General features: G+C 58.6%; 1 protein-coding gene across 2 annotated transcripts; it reads left to right on the top strand.

Moving 5' to 3' along the window:
* Positions 1-25: 25 nt before the first annotated feature.
* On the top strand, positions 26-17,946 carry FSCN3 (fascin actin-bundling protein 3). 2 transcript variants are annotated; one of them, XM_075924127.1, is made up of 7 exons: positions 26-330; positions 9,445-10,144; positions 13,557-13,675; positions 14,486-14,645; positions 15,174-15,344; positions 15,951-16,162; positions 17,814-17,946. In XM_075924127.1, the coding sequence occupies exons 1-6, from the start codon at positions 232-234 to the stop codon at positions 16,154-16,156; spliced, it is 1,455 nt and encodes a 484-aa protein (XP_075780242.1). In that variant the 5' UTR covers positions 26-231; the 3' UTR covers positions 16,157-16,162; positions 17,814-17,946. The 2 variants fall into 2 exon arrangements, with proteins under 2 accessions (XP_075780242.1, XP_075780233.1); XM_075924118.1 differs by having other exon boundaries at positions 27-330; positions 15,951-16,166.
* Positions 17,947-19,936: the final 1,990 nt, after the last annotated feature.

Raw genomic sequence — 19,936 nt, 5'->3', positions numbered from 1 at the left:
ACAAAGGGCAGGCCAGTGGGGGCAGGTGTCTGCCGGGACCCCCACCCAGCTGGCCCACGGCGGCGCAATGTCGCTCCCTGCTTCCCGGCGGCCTCGGGGAGGGGTCTGCTGGCCTGCGGACGGGACCGGGGTGCCGAGCCAGGCCTGAGGGCGTCGTCCAGCCTGGGGCGTGTGCGGGGCTGATGCCCCACAGGGCCAGGGCCTTGCTGGCTGCTGCCCGTCTGCGGAGCCATGAAGGTCGGGTTGATTAGCTGGGCCGGGAGCTACCTCACCAGCGAATGCTACGGGGATGGCGTCACTGTCCTGGGGACCTCGCTGGGCAGGAAGCAGGTGAGGGGAGCCAGCAGGCCCCCGCGGCCCCGGAGCAGAACCCGCCGCGCTGCCCGCCACTTCAGAGCTGTCCCGTCCAGGGGCCTGGGTGCGAAAGAAGCCGAGGTTCTGGGCCCCCCACCCTCCTCCAGAAGGGACAGGGGTTGGGGGGGGCTCTCCCCCATGGTCCTCCATGTAAGCGTGAGCCTGGGGTGGCATGTCGACCCAGCCCCTCCCCTGTGCTCCAGCTGGCCGGGGTTAGCTGGGGCTCATTTTCCCCCCTCCACGCCCCAGGAGCGAGGATGGGGGTGGGGCTGGGCTGTGGGGGCGGGGCCACCACTAGCTCCTCCCACAGCTCACACCCCTCCCCCAGAAATTCCTGCATCCAGGCCTGAAATGCCCGATGTGAGCTGGGGAGGGTAAGGTGGGAAACGGGGGGTAATGCTCCTGAGTCGTCCCCCCCAGCCCACCTGCCTGGGATTACCCTCTCCAATCCCTGCTCGAGAAGCCAACGCTGATCCAGCCCTCCCCTCGGCTGAACCCCCCGCCTGATCCCTGAGCAGAGCTGGCGGCCGATCACCCTGTCTCCGCGCCCCTCTTTCCAGAGCGAGTGCCGGCTGCGTGGGCCTGGAGCTGAGAAAGCCCCGTGTCTCGCCCGCACGCCGGCCGCCCCCCCGCCGCTGACCCTTCTCCAGCTCCGAGGGGACGTCGCTGGGGGGTTAGAGGTGTCTCTCTAACCACTCAAGCTATGTCTACATGCAGCCTTCTTGCGCAAGACGCTTTTATTGGAAGAGATCTTCTGCAACGGCTTCTTGCGCAAGAGCACGTCCACACTGCTCTTGGAAAAAACGATGCGCTTTAGCGCAAGAGAGCATCCAGACTGCATGGACGCTGTCTCGAAAGGAAACTGATCGCTGCTTACAGAATGGCCACCAGCGCACCTGTTCTTGTTTCGATTGCCTTTTTTTGCACAAAAAAACCCCTGTTCCCTGTCCACATGCACCTTTTTGCACAAGAACTCTTGTGCAAAATGGAGTTATTCCTCGTAGAAGGAGGAATACCTACACCAGAAAAACCCCTCTGTTCTTTTGTTTTACTTGCGCAAAAATGCACTTGAGGTGTGGACGCTCTGTGTAGTGTAGACCTATCCAGAGTCCGCAGAAGAGAAGCATGAGAGGGGATTTGAAAGCAGCCTTCAGCTACCTGAAAGGAGGTTCCAGAGAGGATGGAGAGAGGCTGTTCTCAGTGGTGGTAGATGAGAGAACGAGGAGCAATGGGCTCAGGTTGCAGTGGGGGAGGTCCAGGTTGGAGATTAGGAAAAACGATTTCCCTAGGAGCACGTCTACACAGCAGCGTTATTTCGGGATACCTAACGCTATTCCAAAGTCACACAGTGCGCGTCTACACGACAAGCCTTTATTTCGAAATCGTGGCGAGCTGAAGGACTTCTTATTTTGACTCCTTCTTTGACTCGTTTCCCGAGGAGTAAGGGAAGAACGCTCTTCCGTCGCCTTCCTGCTGTGCAGACAGCACCAAAAGCCGAATTAAGCTATTTCGACTTCCGCTACACAAGTGACGTAGCTCAAAGTGCACAGCTTAATTCGACTTGAGCCCTGCTGTGTAGATGGACCCTAGGCGGGTGGGAAGCGCTGGGTTCCCTAGGGAGGGGGTGGAATCTCCATCCCTGGAGGTGTTTGTCCCGGCTTGACCAAGCCCTGGATGGGTTGACTGAGTTGGGTTGGTCCTGCTTTGGGCAGGGGGCTGGACTCGATGACTCCTGAGGGCTCTGCAGCCCTGGGATTCTACGATTCTATGACTGAGGCTTCTTTGTAACGTGTCACTAGTGGACAATGGAGACTCGGGCAGTAATTTATTTAGACTTTCAAAAGGCTTTGGACAGGTCCTGCCCCAGAGGGTCCTTAAGGAGCTAAGCAGACATGGAGAAGGGGGAGTGTCAACGTGAATCAAAATCTGTCTAGAAGACAAAAGCAGAGCAGGATTACACCCTGACACAGGGTGACAGCAGGGCTCCGCGTTCCATACTATGTCTTGTGCTTAAATGTTTATTAATGAGCTGGAAAAGTGGAGGCAGGGGGTGGGGAGAGAGAAAGGGCAAAATCCGCAGAGGACACAAAGCGATTTAGGGGCGTGAGGACCAGGGAAGACTGAGGGGAGACTAAGGCGGGAAGTGGATGCGTTACATTGAGGCTGTGTCTAGACTGGCCAGTTTTTCCGGAAAATCAGCCGCTTTTCCGGAAAAACGTGCCAGCTGTCTACACTGGCCGCTTGAATTTCTGCAAAAGCACTGACTTCCTACTGTAAGAAATCAGTGCTTCTTGCGGAAATGCTATGCTGCTCCTGTTCGGGCAAAAGTCCCTTTTGCGCAAAACTTTTGCGCAAAAGGGCCAGTGTAGGCAGCTGAGATTTGTTTTCAGCAAAAAAGCTCCGATGGCGAAAATGGCGATTGAGGCTTTTTTGCGGAAAAGTGCGTCTAGATTGGCCACGGACGCTTTTCCGCCAAAAGCGCTTTAGCAGAAAAGCGTCCTGCCAATCTAGACGCTCTGTTCCGGAAATGCTTTTAACGGAAAACTTTTCCGTTAAAAGCATTTCCGGAAAATCATGCCAGTCTAGACGTAGCCTGAATGTTGGCAAAGTCCTGCCCATTGGAGGGAACCATGTCAATTACTCACGCACCTCCCCGGAGGCTACACGACCGGTCTGAGCTTCAGAAAGGGGTTTGGGTGTCACCGCCGAGCGCTCAGGGGAGCCCCCTGCTGAACGCGCAGCTGCAGCCAGAGAAGGAAGCCCACTGGCTGCCTGCATGAGGAATGGGATGGAGGAGGAATGACACGGATCGCAGGAAAATGCCTTCACAAGAAATCAATGGGGTGGCCCCCCATGGGTGCCGGCTGCGATATGGCTCGCCTCTGCCATTGCGGAACTAGAGGGTGCTCAGAGAAGCGGGCCCAGAAGTGCCACAGGCCTGGAAGACAAACCAGAGGGGCCTGATAAAATCATTCCTAGTCCTGAGCAGAGGTGAAAGGCAGCGGCTGCACCCTGGCGCGCTGCTCCGGCAAGAGCTGGCTGAGCTGCGGCAAAAGCCTGCAGGGAGCTATGTAAAGAGCTGGCAGTGACCCAGGCTGCGATAGGACGATACCTGTAAAAAATGTGAAGTTACTTCCACCGCTGGTCCTGAGTAGTCATTTACTCCCTCTGCTCCCCCTTGCTCCTGCCACACAAGTACATATATTACCACCCAGCTCTGACAGTCCCCACTCCCCTTGGAGGGCACACTAGAAACTGCTCTAGTGAAGAGAAAGTGGGAGTCTCTGCTCTCGCTATCTCATAACACAAGGACAAGGGGACACCCACTGAAATCCAAAGATGGGAATTTGCAAACTGATCAAGGGAAATACTTTGCATGTCAGGGGTCCTTGGCCTGTGGAACTCACTGCCACAGGAATTCCTGGAGGCCTGAATAGCTTCAGAAGATTCCAGAATCGACTGGACATTTAATCGGGCTTGTTTAGTTTAGAAAAGAGAAGACTGACAGTTTTCGTATCTAAACAAGTGTTACAAGGAAGAGGGAGAAAAATTATTCTCCTTGGCCGCTGAAGATAGGACAAGAAGCAATGGGCTTAAATTGCAGCAAGGGAGGTTTAGGTTGGACATTAGGAAAAACTTCCTACCTGTCAGGGTGGTGAAACACTGGGATAACACTGGCAGAATCCCCTGGGATATTAACATGAAGGGGAAAGGAGTCCAGGACAGCTGGCAGTATTTTAAAGAAGCCTTATTGAAGGCACAGAAAGAAACCATCCCGACGCGTAGCAAGAGAGGCAAACATGGTAGGAGACCGGACTGGCTTACAGCGCAAATCCTTGGTGAACTTAAGCACAAAAAGGAAGCTTACAAAGAGTGGAAACTTGGACAGATGACCAGGGAGGGGTTTAAAGGTCTAGCTCAAGAATGCCGGGGGGTTATCAGGAAGGCGAAAACGCAAATGGAATTGCGACTGGCTAAGGATGTGAAGGATAACAAGAAAGGTTTCTACAGGCATGTTAACAAGAAGAAGGTGATCAGAGAGGGTGTGCGGCGCCTAATGGATGAAGGAGGTAACCTAGTGACAGATGATGTGGGGAAAGCTGAAGTACTCAATGCTTTATTTGCCTCTGTATTCACGGACAAGGTCGGCTCCTGGACTTCTGCGCTAAGTGACGCAAGATGGGATGAAGATGGACAGCCCGTGGTGGGTAAAGAACAGGTTAGGAACTATTTAGAAAAGCTAAACGTACACAAATCCATGGGTCCGGACTTAGTGCATCCGAGGGTGCTGAGGGAGTTGGCAAATGTCATTGTGGAGCCTTTGGCTATTATCTTTGAAAAGTCGTGGAGATCGGGAGAAATCCCGGATGACTGGAAAAAGGCAAATGTAGTGCCCATCTTTAAAAAAGGGAAGAAGGATGATCCAGGGAACTATAGGCCGGTCAGTTACCTCGGTTCCTGGAAAAATCATGGAAGGGATCCTTAAGGAATCCATATTGAGGCACTTGGATGAGAGGAAAGTGATCAGGAATAGTCAGCATGGATTCACAAAGGGCAAGTCGTGCCTGACCAATCTGATTAGCTTCTATGATGAGGTAACTGGCTCGGTGGACATGGGGAAGTCAGTGGATGTGATATACCTTGACTTTAGCAAGGGTTTTGATACAGTCTCCCACAATATTCTTACCAGCAAGTTAAGGGATTGTGGATTGGATAAATGGACGGTAAGATGGATAGAAAGGTGGCTAGAAGGCCGGGCCCAGCGGGTAGTGATCAATGGCTCGATGTCAGGATGGCGGTCGGTTTCTAGCGGAGTGCCCCAGGTTTTGGTTCTAGGACCGGTTTTGTTCAATATCTTTATAAATGATCTGGATGAGGGGATGGATTGCACCCTCAGCAAGTTTGCAGATGACACTAAGCTGGGGGGAGAGGTAGATACGCTTAAGGGCAGAGATAGGGTCCAGAATGACTTATACAAATTGGAGGATTGGGCCACAAGAAATCTGATGAGGTTCAACAAGGACAAGTGCAGAGTCCTGCACTTGGGACGGAAGAATCCCAAGCATTGTTACAGGCTGGGGACCAACCAGCTAAGTAGTAGTTCTGCAGAAAAGGACCTGGGGGTTACAGTGGATGAGAAGCTGGAGATGAGTCAACAGTGTGCCCTTGTAGCCAAGAAGGCTAATGGCCTATTAGGTTGCATTAAGAGGAGCATTGCCAGCAGATCCAGAGGTGTCATTATTCCCCTTTATTCGGCTTTGGTGAGGCCACATCTGGAGTGTTGTGTCCAGTTCTGGGCCCCCCACTACACAAAGGATGTGGACGCATTGGAGAGGGTCCAGCGGAGGGCAACCAAAATGATGAGGGGGCTGGAGCATATGACTTATGAGGAGAGGCTGAGGGACTTGGGTCTGATTAGTCTGCAGAAGTGAAGAGTGAGGGGGGATTTGAGAGCAGCCTTCAACTTCCTGAAGGGGGGTTCCAAAGAGGATGGAGAGAGGCTGTTCTCAGTAGTGACAGATGCAGAACAAGGAGCAATGGGCTCAAGTTGTGGTGGGAGAGGTCCAGGTTGGATATTAGGAAAAACTATTTCCCTAGGAGGGTGGTGAAGCACTGGAATGGGTTACCTAGGGAAGTAGTGGAGTCTCCATCCCTAGAGGTGTTTAAGTCTCGGCTTGACACAGCCCTGGCCGGGTTGATTTAGTTGGGATTGGTCCTGCCTAGAGCAGGGGGCTGGACTTGACCTTCTGGGGTCTCTTCCAGTTCTATGATTCTATGATTAAATTGCCCAGGGGGGTTGTGGAGTCTCCTTCGCTGGAGATATTTCAGAGCAGGTTTGACGTACGTCTGTCAGGGATGATCTAGACCAGTGGTCCCCAACGCGGTGCCCGCAGGCGCCATGGTACCTGCCGGGCCATTTATATGCACCCGCGGAGCAATCTGGGCTGGCCCTGCCCCCGGGCGTGTGGCAGGTGCCAGCCCTGGGCGCATGGGTGGCCCCTGCCCCGGGTCGCAGTACATGCTGGTTCGGGCCCTGGTCCCGGGGTCGCGGCACATGCCAGTACCAGCCCCAGTCGCATGGGCGGCCCCTGCCCGGGGTCGCGGCACATGTCGGTGCCGGCCCCGGGCGTGCGGCACATGCTTGGCCCTGCCCCCAAGCACGTGGCCTGTGAGTGGCCCCGCCCCCAGGCGCCCGGCAGCCCCAAAACGTTGGGGACCACTGATCTAGACGGTGCTTGGTCCTGCCATGAGGGCGGGGGACTGGACTCGATGGCTCTCGAGGACCCTGCCAGTTCTAGTGTTCTGGGATTCATGATTCTATGGACAATACGACTGTCCGCTGTTCTCATAATTCATACCAATAATCACCCTGGCAGGGACATTAAAACTTGTGTCGAAGGGTTTGAGCCAGTCTCCAACTATGAGAGACCCCGATAAGACCTCTGCGGAGGGTCTGATCATCCCCATCTGCTGCTGCGGGGTTCTTACACCTTCCTCTGAAGCATCTGGGGCTGGCTCGGCTGTGTCAGAGACAGGAGATTGGGCTAGAAACACCAGGGCCCAATCCAGTCTGTGCTCCAGATAACCAGGATGGGGGTGCAGAGTGGAGAAGGGGGGGGTCACAAAAGCAGACTCTTGGGGCCAACTCAGCCCAGCAGCCAGGGGCATGCTCTCATGCAACTATAGGTGAACACAAGAACGGCCAGACTGGGTCAGACCAATTGTCGATCCAGCCCAGTGTCCTGTCTGCAGACAGTGGCCAATGCCAGATGCCCCAGAGGGAGGGGACACAACAGGGAATCCTCACCTGACCCCTCCCTGTCACTCACCTCCAGAGAAACCGAGGGCAGGGATCCCATCCCTACCCACCCTGGCTAACAGCCATTGATGGACCTAACCTCCAGGAATGTATCTAGCTCTTTTCTGAACCCTGTTAAAGTCCTGGCCTTCACCACATCCTCTGGCAAGGAGTTCCGCAGGTTAACTGTGTGCTGAGTGAAGAAAAACTTCCTTTTGTTTGTTTTAAACCTGCTGCCTATTCATTTCATTGGGTGACCTCTAGTTCTGATATTGTGGGAACAAGTAAATAACTTTTTACACAGGTAGGGAAAGATTTTTTTCACAGGCATGGCTACTTGTGCATCCAGAAGCACTGCAGAGTCTAGGGGGAAACTGAGACTGCAAAGATCTCAATGGCGAGGGGGTGATTTTATGGTGCTGGCAAATTCTTCAATAGGCTTCCATCTCCCCACCAGCCTCCCTTCAGTCTGCCCAGGTGGTAGCTACAGCCAGTGGCCTTAAATCCAGCGCTGCTCTCGGCTGTGCCTTGGGGGGCTGGTGCGGGCTGTTTGCTTTGTCCTGCCTAGCTGTGCGTGTCTTAGGCTTTCCCTGCTCCAGGTACTTTGCTCTAAACTCTCTCCAAGCTCTGAGGGCCTTCCTGCTACTAAGCTATCAAGGAGTATTCCTTCTCATTTTCCATCCGTGCGCAGAATAAATTTTTTTCTGTGCACCGAGGCATACGCAGGTGTGCACCACCAGTAGACACACATGCTGCTGGCTGTGGGTGCTGTGCTAATCACCTGGGCAGCACCTGATTCTCCCCTGGCTGGCTGCCCAGGTGCTCAGCTAATAGGGAACACGGGTGCTCGCTTTTCAGGGGTGCAGAGAGGAACTGTCCCATCCCAGTCCCATGCCTCTCCCCAGGCAGCCCCACCTGGGCTGGCCTTGTCTGCTGTAGCAGCTGTGACGGCGAGTCGGGGTTCCTCCGATCCTGCGGCCCCGTAGCAGCAAGAACAGACCCCACCAGCCGGTAGAACAGGGGGGTTATTGCTCCTCCAGGACACAGCCCAGCACAGACGTGACGTGGCTACAGGAGTCAGGACCAGGATGCCTCAGCCCCCTTGAGATGGGTCCCTGGGCCCCTGGATTCCAGCCCCCCCTTAGTCTCTTTCCTTCATGGTTCCAGCCCAACGTGCTCCCAGTCCCTGCCCCCAAACCAGGTGTTCATCTCCGCCTCCCTCCCTTTGTCTCTCCCCTGGGGAAAGAGCCTTGTTATCAGGTGTCTGAGCTAATCCACGCGTGGGTGAGTCAATGGGAATCTCACATCCCAGCGCAGGGGGACCCCGGGTCACAGAGCAGGCAGCCCCCCACTCCGCCACTACAGCACATGGGAAACTCGCCCCTCGTTTGCTGCTCCCTGTCCCCCAGGTCTCTTGCAGCCTAGCCAGTTTCCGTGGCACAGCTGGATTTTGGATTAGCTCCATCTTCCCACCTGATGTGATTCCTGCCCAGGCTTCCCCTTGCCAGGGCCTTTTGCATTTTAACTCGCTCCTCGCCTTTTGCAGCAGCCGGGAATTCACTGACCGTGGCTCACGTCATTCACGGTCCACGTCCTCCTCCGGGGGGTTAATGAGCCTGTTAAATAAGAGGGGACTGAAACTGACCCCGGGGACAGCCACGACATGCCTGTCCCCAGCCATCTGCTTTGCCATTTATCTGCGCCCCCTCTGCCTCTTCCCATTTCCCGGCAATTAACCCCGGAGCCTCCCAGCAGAGCCGGCAAATAGCAGAAGGCCGGTCCATTTTAAATGGGGCAATGCGGGGCCGGCCGACTGGCAGCTCCCCGTGCTCCAGGGCTAGGAACGTGCCACTGAGCGGGCGGAGGACAGGGCCGGTGCGGAGAGGTGAGCTGGGGCCAGGAGCCCGGCAAAGCAGACAGTTTCGGAGACAGCTCTGGGCCAGCGTTTCACCCAGGGGAGGCAGAGAACAGGCAGACATCCGGGAGGGAGTAGGACCGGCTGGTTTGGAAGGGCCGTGGGGCACAGCGAGTGCCGGCCGCTATTGGGGAGCTGGGTTTGTGTTGTGGAAGGATGTGGACACCATCTCACGCCCTGGGATCCCTCGGCGGGGCCAGGAGCGGCCGGGGGCGGGGAAGGCCACATGGGTGCTGGGCCCGAGGGAAGCACGCAGCAGGCAGGGCCGTGGGGTGACCCTGGCGGGTGGCTGCTGCTGCAAAGCCGCCAGGAAGTCAGATGGCAGGGGTTTGTCTGAGAGCTTACCCACCGCTGCTGGCTCCTTGCCTCCCCACAGACCTGGGAGCTGCAGGTCACCATGAAGCAGGGGAAGGAGACGGTGGTGGAACTCCTCGGCCACCAGGGACGCTACCTCCTGGTGGACCCCGACGGCTCCGTCCGGTGCGGGCAGCCGGCCGCCGACCAGCAAAGCCAGTTCCTGCTGGAGCTCCATCACAGCGGCACGTGGACGCTCCAGCTGCTGGACAGCAGGAAGTACCTGGAGTCGGACGGGGAGGATGTGTTCTGCATCTCCCGGCGCCCCTCCGCCTACCACCGGTGGCTGCCCCAGCTGGCCATGCACGTCCACATTGTGCTGTACAGCCCCGCCAAGCAGTGCTACGCCCGCGCCGACACAGACCTGGACCGGGTGTGGGTCGACACCCCCGTGCCCTACCCGGAGGAGTGCGGCTTTGTGCTGCGCTTCAAGCACGGCATGTACCACCTGGAGACCTCCCGCCACAAGTACGTCTCCAGGAGAGAGACGCTGGCCAAGAAACCCTCCACCCACACCGCCTTCCACTTAAACCTCCAGCCCCGGTGCCTGGCTTTCCTCAGCGACCGGGACGGCAGCATCCTGTATCCCCAGGGCAAACGGGGGCTCTTGTGCCTGGGCGACAGCCCCCCGGAGGAGGAGGAGAAGTGGTTCGTTATCAAGAGGTGTCCGCAGTGGGTCAGTCTGAAAACGAAGGCCAAGAGATACGTGTCCGTCATCTGTGGCAAGTACATTCCGTTCTCTGTCTGAGCACGTTCGGGGGCCCGGCTGAAGGACGCGGGACATGCCCCCTTGACTTGTCACCACCCTGATTGACACCTCTTTGGCCAGGCCTTGCCCTGGGAAGCCCACCCCGGGCTGCCGTGAGGTTGCACAGAGAGCAAGCCGGGGTAGAATTTAGGGGGGGTCCCTGTTTAATAGAATGATTTTGGGGCGTAGGATATTGGGGTAGGGAGCCACAGAGCTAGAATCCATCCCCCAGTTTGCAAGGAGGAGGGAGAAATATTGTTCCCCTTGGCCTCTGAGGACAGGACAAGAAGCAATGGGCTTAAACTGCAGCAAGGGAGGTTTAGGTCGGACATTAGGAAAAAGTTCCTAACTGTCAGGGTGGTCAGACACTGGAATAAATTGCCCAGGGAGGTTGTGGAATCTCCATCTCTGGAGATACTTAAGAGCAGGTTAGACAAACACCTGCCAAGGAGGATCTAGACGGTGCTTGGTCCTGCCGTGAGGGCAGGGGACTGGACTCGATGGCTCTCGAGGTCCCTGCCAGTTCTAGTGTCTGTGATTCTGTGATTCTATGACATCTCGCCCCTGGCAAGGCTGTTACGAGCAGCCAGATGCACACAAGAGGGGTGGGGGCAAGCGGGGGCATGTCTCAGAATGGGACGTGTGCCACCATCACCAAAACCCACCTGCATCAGCAGCCCCTTCATGATGTTCTTACACAGGGCGGGGGATTGAGTAGCCCACAGAAGGGGATCTCCCTGCGCATCTCTACTGCGGTGTCTCCAGGACGGGGCTGCTGTAGGTTGCAGAGTAGTAGGATGGGGATGCGGGGGGGAGCCATGTGACATCGACTCTGGGGATGCAGACAGGGTGTGCTCGTCAGCGCTAGCAGCAGAGCAGCCGGCCCTAAACACAGTGGCTGCGTCTAGACTGGTAAGATTTTCCGCAAAAGCAGCTGGTTTTGCGGAAAAACTTGCCAGCTGTCTACACTGGCTGCTTGAATTTCCGCAAGAACACTGCCGATCTCATGTAAGATTGTCAGTGTTTGTGCGGAAATACTATGCTGCTCCCGTTTGGGCAAAAGCCCTCTTGCGCAAGAGGGCCAGTGTAGACAATGCAGTATTGTTTTGTGCAAAAAAGCCCCGATGGCGAAAATGGCAATCGGGAATTTCTTGCGCAAAACCGCGTCTAGATTCACACGGACGCTTTTCCGCAAAAAGTGCTTTTGCGCAAAAGCATCCATGACAATCGAGACGCTCTTTTCTGCAAATGCTTTTAACAGAAAAACTTTTCTCATAAAAGCATTTGCAGGAAATCATGCCAGTCTAGACGTAGCCAGTGAGAGAAAGTTTTGGGCATAGAAGTTTGGTCTGACCCACTGTGGCTGTTCTTAAGACAGGGTCCAGCGGGGGGCGACCAAAATGATGCGGGGGCTGGAGCACATGACCTAGAAGAGGGGCTGAGGGATTTGGGCTTGTTCAGTCTGCAGAAGAGCAGAGTGAGGGGGGGTTTGAGAGCAGCCGGCAACTCCCTGAAGGGGGGATCCAAAGAGGACAGAGAGAGGCTGCTCTCAGTGGGGGCAGACCGAGGAGCAATGGGCTCAAGCTGCAGTGGGGAGGTCTAGGTTGGAGATTAGGAAAAACTCTTTCCCTAGGCGGGTGGGGAAGCGCTGGGCTGGGCTCCCTGGGGAGGGGGTGGAAACTCCATCCCTAGAGGTGTTTAAGTCCCGGCTTGACAGAGCCCTGGCTGGGCTGATGGAGTCGGGGCTGGTCCTGCTTTGGGCAGGGGGCTGACGCGATGCCTCCGGAGGGCTCTGCCAGCCCTTGCAGTCTGCGGTTCTATGGTCTCCCCTTGGCTCCCAAAGTGCCCTCCCCACGCTGGGGCCCAGGCAGGGAGGAGGAGGAGGAGGAAGCTGCCTGACTCCAATGCAGATGGATGGGGATGGTGGGGAGGAAGGCCTTGCAGGGTCGGGGGGCTCAGGAGAGGAGCTCAGCAGGAAGGGAGAGTAGGAGTGTGCGGGGGAGGAGTGGGCAGAAGAAGAGGCTGGGGGAGGGACAGGAACAAGGGGGAGAGAAGCAGGAGCTGGGGACCGAGGGCACGGGGCAGCAGGGGACACAAGGATGGTGATGGGGATGGTGGGAGGCTCTGTGGCCACGAGAGCTCTGTCCCCCGTGGAACCTGGAGCTCAGCCCATGATCCCAGAGAGCCAGCTTGCCTCTGCTGTCAGCCAATAGCTGTGAAGCCCAGGGGCAGTCTGGGTCTCCCGCCCCCTGGTGGCAGGCCCAGATAGAAGCTAACAGCCTACTACTGCTGTTCCCTCCCTAGTGGCTCAGCTGGCGGAAGGCAGATCTGAGCGGTGGCTCTGACGATTCCCAAGCCCGAGGATTAATCTTTTGCCACATGTTTAAATTTGTTCTGATTTTTTTTTAAACGAGGGAAGTTACATCCAAAAAACCCTCCATTAAGGAACATTAAGGCTGAGCAAAACCAACCACTCAAAAGTCAGGAAATGCCAGAATTGAGGTTGGTTGTGCAACTATAAATCAAGCTCCAGTGTGCCTACAGGCTACGATAATTACGTGAGGATTCCCTGTTCTGTTCCCTCCCTCTGGGCACCTGGCATTGGCCACTGTCGGCAGACAGGACGCTGGGCTGGATGGACCTTTGGTCTGACCCACTATGTCCTTTAGCTGTTAATTGCATGGTCGCATACTTCTCTCTGCCACAGGGCCCCTGCCTCCTGCCGTGGGCTGGATCAGGCTTTGCAGTGAAGTAGGCAGTTATCTGTAGGTCCTTTGCCTCATTTGCTGCAGACGTTGGAAGCCCCTGGTGCGTAGGTTTGTAGGGCCAGAGACTGAAAGACGGGGAAGGATGCTCTCAAGCTTAAGGCAACTGACTGTCACTCTAGAGAGTTGGTTTCCAGTCCTGCCCTGACACAGCATTCCTGTGTGGTGCTGGTCAAGTCACTTAAATCAGATTTTTTTCGGGCAGCCACTGCGTTACATCATTGTCTGACGGCCCAACTCGAGACACCAGGCTCTGATGGGCAGGCATGCTGAGCCCTCGTTGCAGCAGAAGACATAAACCGACCAGTCCTCCGCAGAATCTGGCCCATGGCATCTCAGCTGGGACACACACAATTAGCTGCCGCATTGGGCTTTAATCCCTGTGCCTCAGTGCCCCCCATGTGAAGCGGGGATCCCCCCACTCCACCTCTTACCGGGGTGTTGAGAGGATAAATTTGATCGTCCAGGTACACCCATGAGCGCATGGATCGCTGGGCCCCGATCCCTGGCTGTGAGGGCTTGGGGTTGCTCCAGAGTGGGACCCCGCTCTCAATTCAATTCTGCTGCACAGGCCGAGTGCATTTGGCTTGCCACGGGCTGACTTTCTCCCCTTCTGGGCAGACACTGAAGTGTACGCCGGCTCAGACAAAGTGACCCCAACGTCCATATTCCGCTATGAATTCGATCCTGAGACCAACGCAGTGCAGCTAAAAACGGTCAACAACCGCTACCTGGCCCAGGTGAGCGACCCCTCTCCCAGCTCATCCAGGGACGCAGTCCACCCGGGGGCTCAGGGGGCCTTGGCTCACCATGTCATTGCTGGGCTCTGCACCCCTACTCTTTCTACGCGACCAGAACGGAACACGCTGTGGAGGGCAGCCCTGGGGATTCAACACTGGGATAAATTGTCTAGAAAGGTTGTGGGGTCTCCATCTCTGGAGACATTTAAAAGCAGGTTGGACAGACACCTGTCAGGGATGGTCTAGACCAGTGTTTCTTAAACTGTCTGCAAGGCAGTCTGAGGTGTGCCACGGAGAACAACAGAATTCAAAATGGCCGCCCTTAAAGGAAGCAGGCGACCTTTTTTTTTTCCTCAACAAAAAAGCCTTGGTGTTCCTCATAAAAAAAATATTGTTTGGTGTTCCTTGGTCTTAAATAGTTTAAGAAACACTGGTCTAGACGGTGCTGGGTCCTGCTGTGAGGGCAGGGGACTGGACTCGCTGACTCTCGAGGTCCCTTCCAGTCCTAGTGTTCTGGGATTCTGTGATTGATTCACACAACAGTCTAATAATCTCTTAGTGACCCATACGGGCTAGTTCCACACAACAGAGCCATGGGTGTGCAAGGCCGTTCTCAGGGTTCGCCCTGTTGCTGTCAGAGGCAAACGGCCCCCACCACTCCCAGGAAACCTCCCGCCTTTCACGGCGCAGGGCTGCTCTTGTCAAGGGCTGGCCCTGGATCTGCCGACTTGGCCGGGCAGGACGCCGCTCTGAAGGACGCCCTGGCCCCGGGCTGTCAGGCGCTGATCCCCTCCCTCTCCCTCCTTGCAGAGGAAATTCAAGAGCATCATGGCCAATGGGAGACGCATGGAGCCAGAGACCAACTTCCGTGCCCAGTGGCATTATGGGAAAATCTTCCTGCAAGCTTTCAATGGCCGGTACCTGGGCACCCTGCCCATCGGGCTGGTGGTGGCCAGCGCTGCGCACCCCGGTAAGGAGAATGGGTGGGGAGGGGGCCTCGGCACTTAGCCAAGAGCTGAGCAGTGCAGCCCTCTGGTCTATTGGGACCCCGATTCCCCTGCCTCTCTCTGACAGTAGGGGGCACGTCTCTGAGGGGCCCATTCCCCCCACTCTGGGAGGGCCCTAGATGAGGGTCCCCCTCCCTCCGTCCCTCCCTATGGGCGGCCTCTGCCAGGCCCCCGGCTCCGCGGGGAGCGCGAGAGAACTTTTAATTCTCAGGGAGTGGAATTGGGGCTCCGAGGCTGTAAACGGGAGGGCAAGGCCCTTAGGGCGGCACCCGGAGCGGAGTCTCCTCCCTGCCCCAGTGTGAGACCCTGCCCCTGTCTCCAGTGTGGTCGGACATGGCCAGGACCCTTCTGTGGCTCGGCCAGCAGGAGGCGCTCATGTCACAAGTGGCTCTGCCTGCCCCCCCGCTGCATGAAACATCTGGGCTGCAACAGGCTTTGCTGGACTCACCTCCCAGCCCCTGACCCGCCCCTGTCCCCCTCCCGTCCCCCAGGGCCCAGCGAGGCGCTCGGGGTGCGCCTGGCCAACCGCTCCTTCCTGGTGCTGCGGGGCCGGTACGGCTACGTGGGCAGCTCGGCCTGCCACGACGTCCTGCAGTGCAACCTGGTGGACCCCGACTGCATCGAGCTGCTGCCCTGCAAGCCGGGCATTTACCACTTCCAAGGTACGGGGGTCCTGGGAGCCCTCCCTGGGAGCTGACCCCCGTGGACCCGAGCTCAGCCCCACCCGGCGCTGCTGGAACAGCCAGGTCTGGGCTGCATGGGAGGTCCGGGCTGCAGACAGGGTGGCGTGTGCTGGCCTGGGCGGGCACGAGCTGTTTGCTCCTCTGCTCACGCCCAGGTGTCAAGGGGCGTCTCATCCCCAGCTGTGCCACCCAGAGGCAGGAAGAGCGGAGGAAGCCAGCCTGCGGGGCGGGGGCTACTCACCTCTCTGTGCCTGCTGGGCTAAGTTTCCCTGCACCCCCGCTGGAGGCAGGCGGGTGGCACCAGTGCCCCCTCTAGCAGGCAGAGGGGTGGTGTGGGGGTGCTGGGCACCTCGGCCTGGCAGGGGAGGCAGAGTGAGCCTGGTGGGGGAGCAAAGGGGACTCGCGGCCGGCTGGGGGTGCGTGCGAGTTTGGGAACCTCGCTCCAATCTGCAAACCCGGCCGGTACCATCAGGCGAGCGCCCGGACCCCTTCCGGCGAATCCTCCCCAAGGGCCGGCAGGCCTGGAACGGCAGCGGGGCCCTGCCTGCCTCCCAGCGCTCCCACCTTCTCTCCGTCCTTCCCCAGCCTGCGGCAGGAGCTTCTGGTCCCTGAGCGCGGACGGCACCTTCCGGACCTGGGGGAAGTTTGCCTTGAACTTCTGCCTGGAGATCCAGGGGACTAACATCCTGGCCGTGCTGGCCCCCAACGGCTACTACATGCGAGGGGACCGGAACGGGACCCTCCTGGCAGACAGCGAGGAAGTCACCAGCGAGTGCCTATGGGAGTTCTAGATGCAGGCAGGTAGGGAGGCGTCTGGCCGGGGAGGTCTGCAAAGCCCCTGGCGGCTCACGCCGACCACGAAGGTCTCCCCTGTGCTCCCCCATCCATCTCCCGTCTCTCCTCGGTACCGTCAGAGCTGAGGGGCTGGGCCTGGCTGTTTGTGGCGTGTCTGTACAGCGCCTAGCGCAGAAGGGTCCCTGCTCCGTCACTGGGGCTCCCCTGTGCCAGCACAAAACAAAGATGAACTAACTCGCAGCTGGAGTCTGGTGGGGCTCAGAGGACAGGGCAGCCCTCCCCCTGCTAACCCTGCGCAGCGAGGCCCGAATGAAAGGGGATGCTCGTTCCCGGCTCCGTGGCTGGTTCTCGGCGCGCTGCTCCCCTGGTGCGTGGATGGTGGGAGCACGCCGGTTCGCGGGGGCTGTCGGCCTGGCCTCTTTCACAGCACGGCCGTTCTGCCGGCACATGTCTCCATCATTTCCAAGGCTTCTCCCCAGTCCGGTGCCCAGGCGGCCCTTTCCGCGCCCTTGGTAGAGACGCACAGGGCGGCGTTTGATAAACGAAATCTGCCCATATCGCGGCCTCCGGCTGCTTTTTTAAAAAGGGAACAAAACGTCCCGTCGAGGGGGACAAACGGGAAGGCTGCTGCTGCCTGCTTGGTTTGGTAAAAGGGTTTTTCCCTCCTACGAAACGTCTTTTTGTTTGGAAAAAAACCCAACAGCTCGCTCCAGCTGGGGGTGTTTAAAACCAGCCTGGCACAAACCAGCGGAAAACAGGGGTGTCAGGCCAAGGCCGGGGTCCTCTGGCTCTGACCTCTCGGGGAGTCATGTACCTAGGGCAGGATCAGGACCCTGCTGACCCACAGCAAACAAAAAACCAAAACCGCTCACTGACGTGGCCCCGGTGACCCGAAGAGAAAGACGCTCCCACATTCCCCTCGCCCACCGGAGCCTAGGGGGCCCAGGCGAGTAGATTTTGTGTGCTCCGGCCCCACGGTGGGATAGCGGGGGGGGGGAGTCCTGAGCCTCGGGGGCCAGATCCAAGCAAGCTGGGGTACCGCATCCGGCCCCCGGGCCTTAGGTTTCCCACCCCTGCCCTAGGGGGTAGGGTTGCCAGATGGTTTCAGAAAAAAATACCGAAAAAAGGGCCCCTTTAAGAAATGCGTGGTGGGGCTTTCTGGCCCTCACAGGCTGCTGGCGGCCGCCTGCTACCTTGCCTCCCTGCGCCGGGCCGGACAGCTCCCTGGTAAGCACTACGGATGCCAGGATGCCTCCGTATTGAGCTGGACAGCCTGGGATTTTCACCTCCTGGCCGGGAAAAAATCTGAAAATACTGGACATTTTAGGACATTTTAGGTGTCCGGTATTTTCTGCATATTTTTTACCGGAGAGGAGGCAAAAATACCCAACTGTCCGGGTCAATACTGGACAGCTGGCAACCCTGCTAGGGGGTCAGACCCTCCGCCGGCGTAAATCAACGCAGCCGTGCAGCCTTCGTGGGACGGTTCTGACTTCTCCCAAGATCGTCTCCAAGGAACGACACGCTCCGCTTTTGCTAAGGCAGCGTGTTTATTCTGGCTGGCTACGGGCCTCCCGCTCTGGAGTTGTCATCTTGTCTTCTCGGTGGCAGCGTTTGAGAGGGGCCTGATGGATTTCTTTTGCCTCCTGCTAGGTGGGGAGGAGGAGGCGGCTTGGCAGAGCAGGCGGGCGTGGCACCGGCGAGAAGGAGCGCTGTGCGGGCTGGGAAACCCCAGCCAACATGTCTCCATCCCCCCCTGGATTCCGCAATAGTACTCAGCAGCTTGTTCGGTCTGGACGTGACTCTCTGCACTCGGGCTAGCGGCACAGCTCAGGAACCCGAGCGACGGGGCGGGAGCGCTCCGTAAGCCGAGCTGCCGGACCGTGGGCTGCCTGAAAGAGCCAATGGCAGCCGCCCTGCTCTTTAACGGTACCCGGAGGTGTGGCCCCCGGAGGCCGCAGGTTCCAGCACGGGAAAAGGATCCAGGGACCTGTAATCTCCATGGGCACCATCTTCCTATGGGTAGTTTCTTGGTCCCGGCAAGGAAACCAACCCATGTGCTTCAGCCTGGAGGGGATGTCTCCAAAGGCTGCGGCTGAGCCCCAGGTCCCGACCCTCAGAGCGGCCCCGGCTTCTGGACAGCAGAGTGGAAGGGCGCGAGGTGGGGCGCTGCCGTGGCAGGGGGCGGCAGGGAGAAGCAGACCTGGAGGGCAGCCCCGGGGAGGGCAAAGGGTGAGGCGTCCCAGGGAGGGAGGGCCAGAGCTGGCTGCCGAGAGGGTGGAGTCAGGGTCCCACCGGGAGCCGGCCCTGCCGGGAGAGAACAGAGGGTCAGCCGGGGCCATGTGGCGTGTGCTCCTGCTAATGGAGGTTGGGGGGATCCCCAGCCGGCCTGGAGCTGGGGCATCCCTGAAAGAGGGGTGTTCAGAGCGGGAGGGAATGGGGGGCATCCTGCGATCTCCTTCCTGGTGCCTGCCTTCCCCTCCCCAGCAGGGGCTCCTCTCTGCCTGAGATGGTGTTTCCGGGGAGAGAAAAGGGGGGACTCCACCCCTCCCCCATCACTGGAGCCTTGTGGGGGGGGCAGAGATGTGGGGTGCCCTCCCTGTGGGGTCCATCCTCTGCCCACACCAGGCTCCCCCCCCCCCGCGGATGTCCCTGGCTCTATGACCCCGCGGACCCCGTGGGAAGCAGGTAGTGTGTGCTGGGGGGGGGGGGCAGGCTTGGGGTCGTCCGGCCCACTTACCACAGCAGGGCTGTTTGCAGGTGCAGAGCGGGGGGGGCCTTGGGTGCAGCAGCTGGGGGGCCCCCGGGTACACGGTGAAGCTGGGGGCGTCTGGGCATGACGGGGAGGCAGCCGGGTGCTGGGGGGACAGAAAGCAGAGGGCTGCACCAGCTCCGCGCAAGGCCACGCCTGAGGGGACGCGCCAGACGCAGGGGCCCAGCGTGGACGCCCCTGTTCAGGGGCCCAGTTTCCTACAGTTCAACCCACCAGCCGGAGCGGGGGCAGCTCCAGCCGGGAGAAGGGCCCGGTGGCTGCCTGACAGGGCAGCTCTGGCCAGCCTGGGCCTTACAGGGGGAAGGGAAACCCCTGGGTTGAGGGCTGAGCTGGCTCAGAGGAGCTCCGGGCACATCACCTACCTGCAGGGAGACGGAGTCGGCGCCTGAGGGCAGGTGGAAAGCAGCCCAGGCCGGGGGCGCTGGCGGGAAGGCGGGTAGAATCCAGTCACTGCAGGGCCCTGGGCGAGGCAAGGGGGAGAATATCCCATCGACACTTCCCCTCCGCAGGCAGCGCCAGCCTCGCAGCCTCCTCGCACGGCGGGGAACCCCGGGCCACAGAGAAGTGACGTGGCTTGTGCCTCATCACCCGGCACGTCACCTGCGGAGCCGGGCTCAAACCCAGCCGTCCTGAGTCCCTTGCTTCGACCACTAGCTCACGCTCCCTCCCAGAGCCGGGCTCAAACCCAGCCGTCCTGAGTCCCTTGCTTCGACCACTAGCTCACGCTCCCTCCCGGAGCCGGGCTCAAACCCAGCCGTCCTGAGTCCCTTGATTCGACCACTAGCTCACGCTCCCTCCCGGAGCCAGGCTCCGAACCCAGCCGTCCTGAGTCCCTTGCTTCGACCACTAGCTCACGCTCCCTCCCGGAGCCGGGCTCCGAACCCAGCCGTCCTGAGTCCCTTGCTTCGACCACTAGCTCACGCTCCCTCCCGGAGCCGGGCTCAAACCCAGCCGTCCTGAGTCCCTTGCTTCGACCACTAGCTCACGCTCCCTCCCGGAGCCA

Source organism: Pelodiscus sinensis, chromosome 1, assembly GCF_049634645.1.
Source record: "Pelodiscus sinensis isolate JC-2024 chromosome 1, ASM4963464v1, whole genome shotgun sequence".
Lineage (NCBI taxonomy): Eukaryota > Metazoa > Chordata > Testudines > Trionychidae > Pelodiscus > Pelodiscus sinensis.
This window is presented reverse-complemented; position numbering and strand designations above follow the sequence as displayed.